This window comes from Haplochromis burtoni, unplaced genomic scaffold (assembly GCF_018398535.1).
Source record: "Haplochromis burtoni strain Fernald_Lab_line unplaced genomic scaffold, NCSU_Asbu1 Contig_610, whole genome shotgun sequence".
Lineage (NCBI taxonomy): Eukaryota > Metazoa > Chordata > Actinopteri > Cichliformes > Cichlidae > Haplochromis > Haplochromis burtoni.
The window spans coordinates 8,324-22,185 of record NW_024582971.1 but is presented as its reverse complement, the minus strand read 5'-3'; the positions used below and the strand labels follow the sequence as shown (position 1 = coordinate 22,185).

The 13,862-nt window shown below is 38.9% G+C and overlaps 1 protein-coding gene across 1 annotated transcript in view; it reads right to left on the bottom strand.

The window, feature by feature from the left end:
* Positions 1–10,969: 10,969 nt before the first annotated feature.
* Positions 10,970–13,862, bottom strand: part of LOC102297786 (synapse-associated protein 1) — a gene marked incomplete at its 5' end in the record, with an annotated part of 5,673 nt that continues 2,780 nt past the window's right edge. Inside the window, 4 exon segments of the mRNA XM_005948592.2 lie at positions 10,970–11,693; positions 11,798–11,951; positions 12,063–12,112; positions 13,604–13,755. Coding sequence (XP_005948654.2) covers positions 11,563–11,693; positions 11,798–11,951; positions 12,063–12,112; positions 13,604–13,755 — 487 coding nt within the window.

Genomic DNA, 13,862 nt, shown 5'->3' with positions numbered 1-13,862 from the left:
CGAGAATCCAATTACTCATTCTACTTCTAAGAACATTCTCAAGGGGACAAACCTCAGCACTGCATAGCTTTATTGAATAACTACCCACTTGATGCGATTGTTATTGGCATATAGACATTTATTTCATTATGCTTTGTTATCACATCTTATAAACCTCCTAAAATTTATAATTTTATTCATATCGATTTATTTTGTTCACTGTGGGAAGGTTTGTTCTGAGTTGGGCATTGCTTAAAAGCGCAAATCAGTTATTCTATGCGTGCTTAAATGCCACTTAAGTAGGCTACTTCTTAAGTGCCTGAACACTTGAAAAGGCAGGCCTGTCTCCACCTTATCAATAGATCAACATGCCATAAAAGGGACTTATTTTTTGTGATACTGATATCAGGAAGGCAGTTATGACTGTACAACGTCAATGCCACAAGCAGCTGGCATGCTTTTAGACTTCAAATATCACCACAAACCACAGCTTCACCTTGGAGATGCTTTGAACAGAGATGCAAAGAAATCAATGAGAAAACCCCACAGGTGAAGTGCAAAAGACTAAAATTTTGTTATAATGTGATATTTAGCATGAACAACAGACAACCAAGGCCCTCGGTGTCCTTAATTACAAAAAACAAAAGTGTAACATTACGAACAGCTGTAACACTGTTCCTTCCTTGTGGTGTCCAAGATAGATTACATTCTATCAACTAGTTTATAAAATAATCTTCAGCTGCATGAGACTAGGAGAAGTATTACTCTACATATTTGAGCTGAGTTTATGACTCAGCAGGCAATTCTTCCTAATCGCGACAAATTTTATGTTGCAAGATATCAAGCAACAAAGGCTTGAGTGTCTTACTACTGGCAACTTTCAAGAAACCCCAAAGCTGCACAAAATATAGACATAACCTTTTTTCAAGATGCACACATGCACAAAGTGTATGCTTGTATATGTTCAAAATCTTTTTTCGTGCACTGTCTTGTGTGGAAGTATTATATGCAGTGGCTTGCAAAAGTATTCGGCCCCCTTGAACTTTCCCACATTTTGTCACATTACAGCCACAAACATGAATCAATTTTATTGGAATTCCACGTGAAAGACCAACACAAAGTGGTGTACACGTGAGAAGTGGAAGAAAATCATACATGATTCCAAACATTTTTTACAAATAAATAACTGCAAAGTGGGGTGTGCGTAATTATTCAGCCCCCTTTGGTCTGAGTGCAGTCAGTTGCCCATAGACATTGCCTGATGAGTGCTAATGACTAAATAGAGTGCACCTGTGTGTAATCTAATGTCAGTACAAATACAGCTGCTCTGTGACGGCCTCAGAGGTTGTCTAAGAGAATATTGGGAGCAACAACACCATGAAGTCCAAAGAACACACCAGACAGGTCAGGGATAAAGTTATTGAGAAATTTAAAGCAGGCTTAGGCTACAAAAAGATTTCCCAAGCCTTGAACATCCCACGGAGCACTGTTCAAGCCATCATTCAGAAATGGAAGGAGTATGGCACAACTGTAAACCTACCAAGACAAGGCCGTCCACCTAAACTCACAGGCCGAACAAGGAGAGCGCTGATCAGAAATGCAGCCAAGAGGCCCATGGTGACTCTGGACGAGCTGCAGAGATCTACAGCTCAGGTGGGGGAATCTGTCCATAGGACAACTATTAGTCGTGCACTGCACAAAGTTGGCCTTTATGGAAGAGTGGCAAGAAGAAAGCCATTGTTAACAGAAAACCATAAGAAGTCCCGTTTGCAGTTTGCCACAAGCCATGTGGGGGACACAGCAAACATGTGGAAGAAGGTGCTCTGGTCAGATGAGACCAAAATGGAACTTTTTGGCCAAAATGCAAAACGCTATGTGTGGCGGAAAACTAACACTGCACATCACTCTGAACACACCATCCCCACTGTCAAATATGGTGGTGGCAGCATCATGCTCTGGGGGTGCTTCTCTTCAGCAGGGACAGGGAAGCTGGTCAGAGTTGATGGGAAGATGGATGGAGCCAAATACAGGGCAATCTTGGAAGAAAACCTCTTGGAGTCTGCAAAAGACTTGAGACTGGGGCGGAGGTTCACCTTCCAGCAGGACAACGACCCTAAACATAAAGCCAGGGCAACAATGGAATGGTTTAAAACAAAACATATCCATGTGTTAGAATGGCCCAGTCAAAGTCCAGATCTAAATCCAATCAAGAATCTGTGGCAAGATCTGAAAACTGCTGTTCACAAACGCTGTCCATCTAATCTGACTGAGCTGGAGCTGTTTTGCAAAGAAGAATGGGCAAAGATTTCAGTCTGTAGATGTGCAAAGCTGGTAGAGACAGACCCTAAAAGACTGGCAGCTGGACTTGCAGCAAAAGGTGGTTCTACAAAGTATTAGTGATGGGTCGTTCGCGAACGAAATGGCTCTTAGAGCCGCCTTTGACGTGAACGACGCGAGCCGGCTCCTTATCCGAGCCGTTCTGTTTTTTTTTTTTCTTTCTTTCTCTCACCCTCTCTCTCGCACTTTTTTCCGCTTCATCAGCATGTGAGCCTTGTGCTTTACGCTGGGCAGAGGGGGGAGGGGCGGTAGTTACACTCAGTAGCACAGGAACAGAGCAGGAGGGAGAGACAGAGAAAGAGCCAGGGATAACAACGTCACATTAGAAAGGTATAGTAATCATCCACAACTATTTTCAGTTGCAGATGATAAAGGATTCAGAAAGTTTATTCATGCAGGTCCATATGACAGAGAATATGCATGTTCTTTTTGTTTTCATATTATAATTTATATTTAATTGTGTTGTGGTTTGCAGTGTTTTGTGTTGTTTCACTTTAAATTTGTAAAAGGAAAAAGCTGAAAATTTAAATAGTTAAAAGTTGAAATGTGAATAGTTGGTTTTTGTATTATATGATTTATTTATTACATTTTATGTGGAGTGAATAAATAAAAGTATATTTACGGTGGCCCCTACAGACAAAGCACATACAAACTTCAAATCACGTACGAACCCTGAAGCACGTACAAACTCCAAAACACGTAAAAAACACGTACAAACTCCAAAACACGTAAAAACTCAGAAGCACATAAAAACTCAAAACACGTACAAAAGACAACAGAAGTGCTCCAGGATGCTAGGGCAGTGTTGACTTTTGTTACCTAGTGGCTACACAAGCCAGCAAGTACCAACGACCGGATTTGGTGTGTGGTAATAACAGGTAAATGAACTTTTTTTTATTATTTGACTATATATGAAGTGCTTGTGTATAAATACACAAACAATACACATATGCTTTCATGCTTTCAATTGTGTAATTTAAGTGATCTAGGTAGCTCTGTTTTGGAAGTTCAGTTCATGCTAGAAATGTGTTTTGGAGTTTGTACGTGTTTTGTCTCTAGGGGCCACCGCATATATTTATATATAAACATATATAAATAAAACCACTTTTTTTTACATTAGTAATTCCTTTTGTGCATAATTTTATATTATTGTTAATAATAAATTAATTAAAGCAACAAAACAACCTGAAGAGCCGGTTTGGAGCCGAAAGAGCCGGAAATCCCATCACTACAAAGTATTGACTCAGGGGGCTGAATAATTACTCACACCCCACTTTTCAGTTATTTATTTGTAAAAAATGTTTGGAATCATGTATGATTTTCGTTCCACTTCTCACGTGTACACCACTTTGTGTTGGTCTTTCACGTGGAATTCCAATAAAATTGATTCATGTTTGTGGCTGTAATGTGACAAAATGTGGAAAAGTTCAAGGGGGGCGAATATTTTTGCAAGTTACTGTAATATCCAAAACAAAAAAAAGAAGTTGTGGTTAAAGCAGCATTTCCTTCTCAATGCTGTTTCCTTGTTAATAAATTAGGTTTGAATGAACTTGACTCTGATTTGCATTGCACAAAACTGAGAAATCCAGGAAATATCTTGAGCTGCAGGTTAATGTTTAAACCCCCAGCACTGATATCTTATACCATTTCTTGTACTCACACAACAATTTAAAACCTATTTTCCACTGCAAACCTCTTAAAATATCAAATTTAAGCTTTTGTATTCCTCTGAAAAGACAAATATAGAAGAATAAGAAGGGAGAAAGAGAGAAGGAAATGGCTTGGTCGAGCACCTGGCTCCTATTTTCAGTTTAACTGTCTACATGATTGGTTGGTAATACGTGCATGTGTGTGTTCTTGTCTGGAGCTGAGTTTGTCAGCTGCATTGCGTGGGTTAAGGTAATAAAGGGCTCACTGTGTGTGCGGTGGCAGGTGTGCTTGGAATCATGCACACACCCAAAGACAAACACAAAGGACAAACAGGAACAGAACTAAAAGTGAGAGACCTTTGTCATCTAGAAGAAGTGCAGTGCAGTTTTGAAAGTAGAGGTGAGAGTGCAAGTCCGGTTGGTGAATGGGTGCCAGACAGACAATTGAGAAGAGGAAGAAAATGCTGATGAAAGGCAGCAGTGTAAGACCATTACGCATCTGCGCAACTTAGCTATCTTATCTTCCATCACCATGCAAAACCATAACAGACTACTCGAGTGGCTGAAGTCCTTCCTTAATACATGACCTATTAAAGGCTTTGTGCTAAACGGCTAAGGTGCAGCAGAAGAGAAAATATTTGATCATGTTTGCCAACATCAAATAATGTCCTGTGTATTCTGCCTCCTGAGTGTATTGCATATACACTGAATAGTATCCCCTGTGGAACGCTCCAAATGCAGTCAGAATCTAGGCTGAACTGCAAGAAAATTACTTTTACAATGCACGCGGTGATGTCACGTTGTGCAAATGTCAGCTTCACAGGAAAAACAGACAAGCAAAAAACTGTGTTTCAGTCAATCGTACTGTAATTATGGTTTCCCACCAGCAGCTACCAAAGAATGAGATCCAAAAGAAAATCCTCTTCAAGCTCAAGTATTATTTTGGAACAAACATGTTGCCAACACAATAAAAAGTAACTGTGCAAATACTCAGTAGTGGTAGGGGAAACACACACACCACTTTGGAATGAGACACTTGCTAAGGCATTCTGTTGCACTGTGCACACAGAAATGTAAGGCTCTAACAACTGTAACACATTTAGCTACATGTGAGGCCTTGACAAGTTTTTTCTTGTTTCACACCTTGTGTGACGTTTCACTGGTTCGACCATCTTGACCTAAATCTGAAGTGTTCTGAAATGTAATTCTCACTTTCAGTCTTGCTCAGACTATGTTAGCTTGTGATCTCTTGGTAGGTGTTTCTCACGGGGGCCCCTTTCTTGTTAAATTAAGCAACAATGGTCAAAGCTTTCTGGGGTTCTCAATAATTACTTTATAGCTCTGTCATAAAAGAGAAGCTAGCTTTTGCAGCAGAAACAACAGGGTCCTGAATCAGCTCTACTTGCCACAAGTTCATCTGACCTCGGTACATTTCACACCATTTTAAAACAATTATTCAAATGGGTATACAACAAAGATAGTTTAACTTAAAGTTGTTAGTTCCTGACACATAATTAGCTAATTGGATGGGGCTAAGGCACTTGAATTCTCTGCTTTGTCCCAATTGACTCTGAAGGCAGATGTTGGCGGTGGGAGTGATGTCACTCGCAAGTTCAGAAAAGACGCCTGGTCACAACTGTGCAACAGTGGTAGTGCATTGTACAAGTTTTTACAGTTTTGGTAATGTTCATGTGCACGACTACCATTTTGGACTGTGAAGTTGGGGTTGGTGGAGCTGAAAGTCCAACTTGAGGGAAACTGGGACTCAGAAATTCAGAGATCAAATGCAGCAGATCCATAAACAGCAGTAGAACTTTAAAACTTGTAATCTCTACTGCAACCTTTGTGTATTTCGTGTTATTGTGACTTGCTAAATAAGTTATAGACATGATCCATGAATGTGCTACAGTGGGGTTTTAACCACAAAATCAAGCACTGTGCTGTCTTTCTAATGATGCGCTACCTTGCTGAAGCACAAAACAAATTCTATTTTTTCTTGCTTTTCTCACTTCACCGCTAGAATCGAGTCACTGAGTGGAAAGTGAACAACTTGCAAATGACTCCCAGATCAGACATCCAACTTCTGGGGGAAATGGAAATCAGCACTGCATACAGGCTTTCTGGTTGTAGGAAAAGTGGAACAGACTACACAGGGTACCGCTGGCTGGAATGCTAGCCTGGAATAAAACAAACAATAACAAACTTGTCAGATATGAAACTATATCTATCAAAATGACTGAGCACAACTTTAAACCACTTACTTCCTTTTAGAAACAACCAGAGAGAATGAAGCAGCAGCAGGTCCTTCCCCAATTGATGCGACATCAGGTGAAATCATATAATAGCAACCTAAGGTTTTTCTAAGCAATCATTTGCATTGATAGCAGTTTCAACAATACTAAAAGTATTATCCTCAACTGTATGCTGGACCAATGGTTCTCAACTAGTGCACAATAATATAAGCATAACTTCCTTAGGAAGCCAGTGTGCACAGCATATTGAGAAAAAAAATAAAAATAAAATAGAAATATTACAGTATAACTTCACTCCATTGGGCACATTTCTGGAAACTCAAAGGAACTCATACAAAACTCTGTTGTTAACCTGCAAGACACACTAACTCACTCAGGGGGCAATCGGAACAAGTCACATGTAATAAAACATCTACTTCAGGTGACATTACGGAAATCAGAAAAGTCAAAATCTTTAGATTTGTCAGTAAGCATGTGTTCACCATTTTTTAGCTCCTAAAAGTCTTATTTTACACATTTTTCTTGACAATAGCAAAATATTGCTGACAATCACCACACATAGCGCCAGATCAACAGATTCTCATCAATCCTTCCTCTTACAATGCAAGAAGTGAAAATATGCTGTTTGTCACATCTGTTGTTTGCACGCTTTCCATGCTCGATCTAGAGGTTTGTCTTGCAAGGTATGGAATTATGTTTAACAAAAATCATATCTTAAAAATGTTCTCTGCATATCCGATCGAATACTGTGATGATAACTCTTGGAGAATAAAGCTACTTAGCGCATAATAACTTGTCACAAAGTGACAAGTCACAAATTGTTTGCACAATCAACAAAATGAAAATGTTTGCTCATCATTCTAACAACTTGAACTCTAATTTCAGAATTGCGCAAAATAAAAACTGTAATAAGTAGCACCATATGTGAAACCAGACACAGCTGCAGTCCAACCACCAGACAAGTGTGTCTGATGACTGAAAGGAAACCTTGTGTCTAGAAAGATAACTTACAGTTCACCACGTTCCTTGCTGGGGCCCCTAGGTGTCTCTGAGTGAAGACTTATCTTTGACATATGTGCACATTTAGCACATGAAAATGGGGTGTTAGGGATTTTAGATTAGAAGCTGCACAAGATGCTTCAAGTCCAATTATGAAAGCAGATAATGGTAAAGGATATTCAGACCGTATATGTATAAAGGTTCACATTTGTGTTAAGTGTCTGTCCCTGGTTTTCTCACCTTTACCTCATTCTAAAAGTCTCTAGCTCCTGATTGGTTAGTTCATGGACAAGGGCTCAGAGGGAGGAAATTTACATGGTGGTAGAGATGAAATGTGAACAATAAAGATGCTTCTTATAAGGTTATCCATCTCCCTCTTGCTGATTCTTCTAGATAAGACAGAACTGCATGTGGACCCACATATAACAACAGGAGTTCAACCTTATCAACTAAAACAGTCATGTTTGATTATTGATTTAATCTCCCCCAGCCTATTACAAAATAAATATGGTCACTGTCTTTGTAACACCACCAAACAAATCAATAAATGAAAGCATCTTATTTTATTCTGTGAAGGTGACGTCAATGCTGAAATGCATTATGCTTAGAGACAAGGTGGGGGAGGTTGACAGATTAAGGAAGTGTGAGAAGAGACACAATAGACAACATGCACCACGATAATTAGTATTGTGTAGTAGAGTGTGTATTATGTATAGCAAAACAATCACCTTACCACTTAAATAAATGAAAAATAAAAATTAACTTATTCACTTGGAACATTCAAACTGAGGAATTCATTTGTGAGGTTTTTAAAGAAAAATATGCTTAGGAAATATTTCTATGCTAACATGAATTCAGTGGTGGTATACCTTCAAAACAAACAAACAAACAAACAAAAAACAAACAAACTTTCTTTGTTGTCTTTGTTTGATAGCAGCCTCCACCCTTTAGCAGACGATTGGGAGTACAGCACCTCCTCTGTATGTTTCTTTCTTCTGCAGTCCTCACCTAGGATGTCTGAACACCAGCAGTAAAATGTAATAACAGCATATTGTGTGCTGCACATGAAGTGTGAAGTGCAGTTCAGAGAGTTCAATGGGGTTTTTCTTCATTTCTGTTTCTTCTTCATCCTCTTTATCTTGAAGTCAGACAGAAGATCTGCAGGCTATGGGGGCTAGACACACAACAACACACATACGCACAGACAAGTCTGCCCCTATGCATTATTAAAACACTATTAAAGCAGTGTCGCACACAAGCAGTAAACCACACACATGGGTCCTCATCTGCTGGGCTTTATCACCATGGTGATGGTTGTGCAGCTGACTTGAGGCCAGCTGGTGGAGTCTAGCTGTGATGATGTGATGTGAGTGACATGTATGTGAATTAGAATGAGAGACAGAACAAAGAGAGAAGACATCACACAGCAGCACTGAGAATGAGCCTACCCATAAAACTGCCTGGAAGCACCTCAAACACAAGGCACAGCTCACATACACGGTTTATTGATTCTTGTATTGATTGCTAGTCCCAATGAGCATTTACTTTGCAATTCATTTCAGCATCCTTAAAGTGGTAGGAGTAGCATTAACACTACAGACAGTGTGGCATCTGTTCCTTCCAGTCTCATATAGACTGTAAGGAGCGTGCTGGGGCAGGTTTGCTGTCTGGTTGGCACAAGCAGAGATATGTGTTTGTTTCATTTCCTGATTACAGACTTTCTACTACCAAACATCCAGGACATCATTCCACACTGACTGAATCACTCTTTTGAAGGACTTTCTTTTCTCACCTTACTCCGAATTCCACTTCACATTTGGCTAGGACAAGCATTGTTTGTACATAGAAACAACACATTATATTGCAAGTACTTTAACTCAGTTTTGAGGGGGTACAGGTATGGGCATTTCTGGGAATTCAAAGGGCTTCAGAACTTCCATTTTATTCTCGTGGGAAGAATGTAAGAATGAGGCATAATTGCAAGGTCAACACCGTGGACCTCTGAAATTATATTGAAGTGGAAGAAAAGAACATTTGAAAAGCACTTGACCTGGTACTGAAAAGTTAGATGAGAAATTTGAATTGGATTGCCATGTTTCTCACACGACATTTAGTACACAAATGAAATTATTATTCGTTAGGATCTCACAAGAGACTGAAAAAAAATCTATTCATCTGCAATAATTAATATTTGGTGGCATGTTTCTGTTTTGGAAACTCTGCATTCTACACAAATATAGCATAGAAAAGAACAGGCATCAGTGACAACAAATACAGCATCAAGTGTACTATAGGATTAAAAAGTCAGACACTGTATGAAAGCAGAGGCTGGCCTCCAGTACTAATGATGTACTTGAATGTTCATTTAGTTTACTGGAGGGTTCTGTTGAGTTTTTAAGACTGTACTGCAAACAAAACAAAACAAAACAAAACAAAACAAAACAAAACAAAACAAAACAAAACAAAACAAAACAAAACAAAGATCACTGACTTTTACCGTCACTGACAGTGGAAAATAAAACTTTTCACATTTTTGTCAGAATGGATTTAGTGGATTTTATTCCTCATCATTTAAAAACTCCCCCAATACCTCTATGTTATAGAGTTCTAAGTGGCATGACTGTATGAAATATTTCGAAACATTTCAAAAGTTAGGCTGAAAGCTGAAAATGATAATAGGACGTGTAAAGCACACTGATCATGTGAGTTTGATGTTTACAGCATAGGTTACATGACTGTGTCGGTTGCACATCTTTCCTGTCTGCGGTCTTTGTCTTCATTTGTCTGTGTGTTTGTTTTTTATACATCTCTTGCTGTTTTAGACTGATGGCTATTATGAATGCCTGTTTTTTTCTGCTGAAATACTCGTGTTCCTCCTCTTATTCCCCTTATTCCTCCCCCTAATTATTTTTAATGTTTCATAACTTTCTTTAAACAAACATTTAAAGAAAACTGTATTTTTTTAAGCACTGAATATAAATTACTGTTGAGGCAGGAATGACTCTAATAATCATGCAGTTAACTGATAAAGCCTTGGCCTTTGATGTATTGATTATTTTCTTTCCTTTTATGTAATCCAGCAACCTGAGATTAGTCTCAATAGAATATCTAGACTTTACTTTCAGTTAATGAGCATGAGATAAACTGATATGTGGTTGCTAACACCATTGTTGTAGCTCTGGCTCCACCCTGAGGCTGAACTGTGTTATCTGCTCTGGATACTCTTCAGCTGGGTGTAGACAGAAAGTGCTGAGTATATGGTATTTCAAAACTGTTTAATATGCAGGACTGCTTTGTTTTTTCAACACGGGATTAAATATTTATAATGATTTGCAAATTGCTGTTTTCTTTCATTTATATTCTAAAGACTGTACCAGTGATTTTGGAACTGGATTATACAGCGTGACCACTTGTGTGAAAAGCAGTAGGAATGTATATACAAATGAATCCATTACCTGTCACTGAAAATTGTCACCAGTGTTCGATCTGGGTGAGAGGGCACTAAATCCTCACTGAAAGTCACCAAACATACCTCCGACTGTGCAGACAGTCACAAAACATAAAAGTAAAAAAACATAGTCAAGTCATTACACATAAATATTTTAAGGTAGAATAACGTTATATGTAGTAGGTCAGAGCTGATTTAAAAGATTTGTAACATAGTTTAGAAGTTTCCAAAGGAAGGTTTTCAGGTTATCAGCTGCAGTTATCAGTTTTCCTTGACTTTGTGTCCACCTTGAACATGAGGCATAATTTTCCATAACAGATGCATTTTTATTAAAGGCTGACATATAAAACAGAATGACACAGCAGTAGCAGCGAAACACACAGACAGATATAATTAGAGAGAAATGCACCTGGCAGTTTAGTGTTACAGTCTTCTTTATTTACATACATGTTACTTTACATTTGACTTTGACTAGTACTCTGTACTAAGATTATAGCAAGACGTATATACGACTGTCCAAGCCACCAGGAACCAGCAGTGAAAAACTAAGATTAAAAAACAAACAAACAAAACATAATAAAGACCATTTTTCTCCATTATAAAATTCATAGTACTTGTACTGGAGTATCATCTAGTGATATTCTCATCAAAAACACAGCTGATTAGGAGAACCAAATAGAGGAAACTCATTTAGGAGGGAACAATGAACTCACTAATATGCCAGAAAATGACTGCTGCCTCCAGCAGAGGTGACACATTCTTGCTATAATTGGATCTACGACACTTCATCAGATACGAGATAGAAATGAGAGTCGTGTAAAGTTCCTCCCCTTGTGCATCAATGGTCACGATTCATTAATTTCAGCCCAGACAAGTGACTATAAACGCATCAAACACACTAGCTGTCATCAGACTGGAGCATCTTCTCGATCTCTTGATCCCACTGGTCATCTTTGTTGCCCGATTCAGTCACCACCTCATACTCCTGAAGTTCTTGCTGCAGCTCCTTTTCCCAATCTGCTGATTCGTCTGGATATGAAAGGGAGGAAATATTATGAGCAAAGCCATTCTCTTACAGAACAAGAAATACTTTGAGCTTAAAAAAAAAGGATAGGAACTCTTCCAAAGCCAACCATCAGGAGAAGGACTGTCCTTCTTGTCCAGCACCAGCTGCTCCATCTCTTTCCTTAGGTCCTCCTGGTTTATGGCCGTTGAGTCAAAAGCATCACTAACAAACTCGGATACTCCGGGACTTGTTGAAATCTCCTCATCTTCTTCATGTGTTGGCTATGAGGGAAAACAGGCAGCAGAGAAAGAGGAGAGCGACTCTTGTTTTTTTTTTTTTTCTTAACTTCTCAAAAGGTGGTTGGAAAAGTTCAACGTGTGCAGTGCTTTTACCTTCTGTATGTCACTGATGGAAACTGGCGGCGTTTTTGGTCTGACATTGTCTACAAAGAAATAACACATTGATATTACAATGGACTTACTCTTTAACCTCTGACCTTTGGACGGTGTCTGAGGTCATTTATCAAAATATGAGCACAAACCTTATTAGCTTTTACCATGGATGCCGCCTGATCCATTTAGGTAACTCTATAATACTATATGATATGACTTCTTTACCTTTCAGTCCTTAAATAAAATATCTAATTTGTTTACCAGTTCAACCAAGCAGAAAATAAAAAATAAATGACGTTTTACATGTTTATATTGAATAATTAAAAAAGACAGATTTCTTTCCCTAATTAAACAATTGAATCAGACATTCAGATATTGTGTTGGAAGTCCACAAGTGCTTCCCAAACAGTCCACAGAGCTTCCCAAACAGTCCACAGGTGCTTCCCAAACCGTACTAAAACAGTATTTAGCTCCATTTTATACATTGTAGCAAAGTACTGTGACTTGGGGGTAGTGTTAAAAATATATGGAACAACTGGTAATGTGGGCTGCTCTTTATGTTTCCACCGGTTTTGATCCTTTAGCTTAGAGAGGAAGCCTTCATTACATAACATGCCTCTTCCTGGTGATCATCCTTTTCCTGGTTCCTTTAGCTTATCAACCAATCAGCATTCTATCTACATAAACCATCACTGTTGGGTAACTTGTTCTTGGCTTTTTGGACAACTGCCCTCAGCGCTACTGAAAGCCTTTGTGTTTGCTGGATTACAATTTCTCTCTCTCTGTAGCCAATGAGCTACTCAAACAGACAAGGACAATAAATTCCACATCAGTCTTAACAAACACTGTATGTGCCCATTTAAATAAGGGAGGAAAAGAGATTTCAGCGATGCATTAAGATGATTGGGTTTTTCCATTTCCTTCATTATTATTTCACATCAAATAGACACCTTCCTTTTATTCTGAATGCTGTTGCCAGAGTATCAATAAAGCCCAAGAAAAGAACACATGGCAGCAATTTCTGCCATCGATTCCAGTGTGTCAGAGAACAATTTAAAGTACTGCTGTTTGGATATAAAGCTCTCTGTGGCTCTAGACCACAAAAGATCTGACTGAGTAATCTTTATTGTACAAGTACTCTTGAATTCTCAGACCATCTGGCAGAGGGATGCCAACTTTTCCTAGAGAACAAAATAAATATAGCTTTTAGCTCCTTTCACAGTATCTGCTTTTACATTTTAAACTGATATCTTTCCAACTTTAAGAGAGAGCTGTGCCCCTTTCTTTCTTACATGGTGTTTAGGTGCCTGCAAACTGTAAAATAACACAGCCTAAGTTGCAGGACTGTGAAGGTCTTTGACTGTATAAACCACCTTTATAAAGCCATGACCAAAGATTTTGAAAAGAGATTTTCAAATCACTACATTTAATTTTTCCATTGTGGAATTGGGGTTGTAAATCTGCCCTGCCTTCCTGCAGCTGTGATACCACAAAGTTTTCTTGGTGATCTCTACCTCTCTAGCAGAGCTAAAAATTCAGACCTGTTAGGACGATGTCTTCAGGTGAAACACTGGCCCCTTTGTCCACACTATCATTCCGCTGCTGCTGGGCTGCCAGGGCTGTGAGCTGAGCCGACTGCTTGATCAGAGACACCCGGTAGAAATAGTTCCGCCAAAACATCTCCTCCTTCACACTGTCAAACACAAACATGTCACCACCCATTTTTAAATATCAGTTTTAGGTTGACTCTGCTATAAATGGAGGCAAAAACAGGTACATTTGCATGCACACACACACACA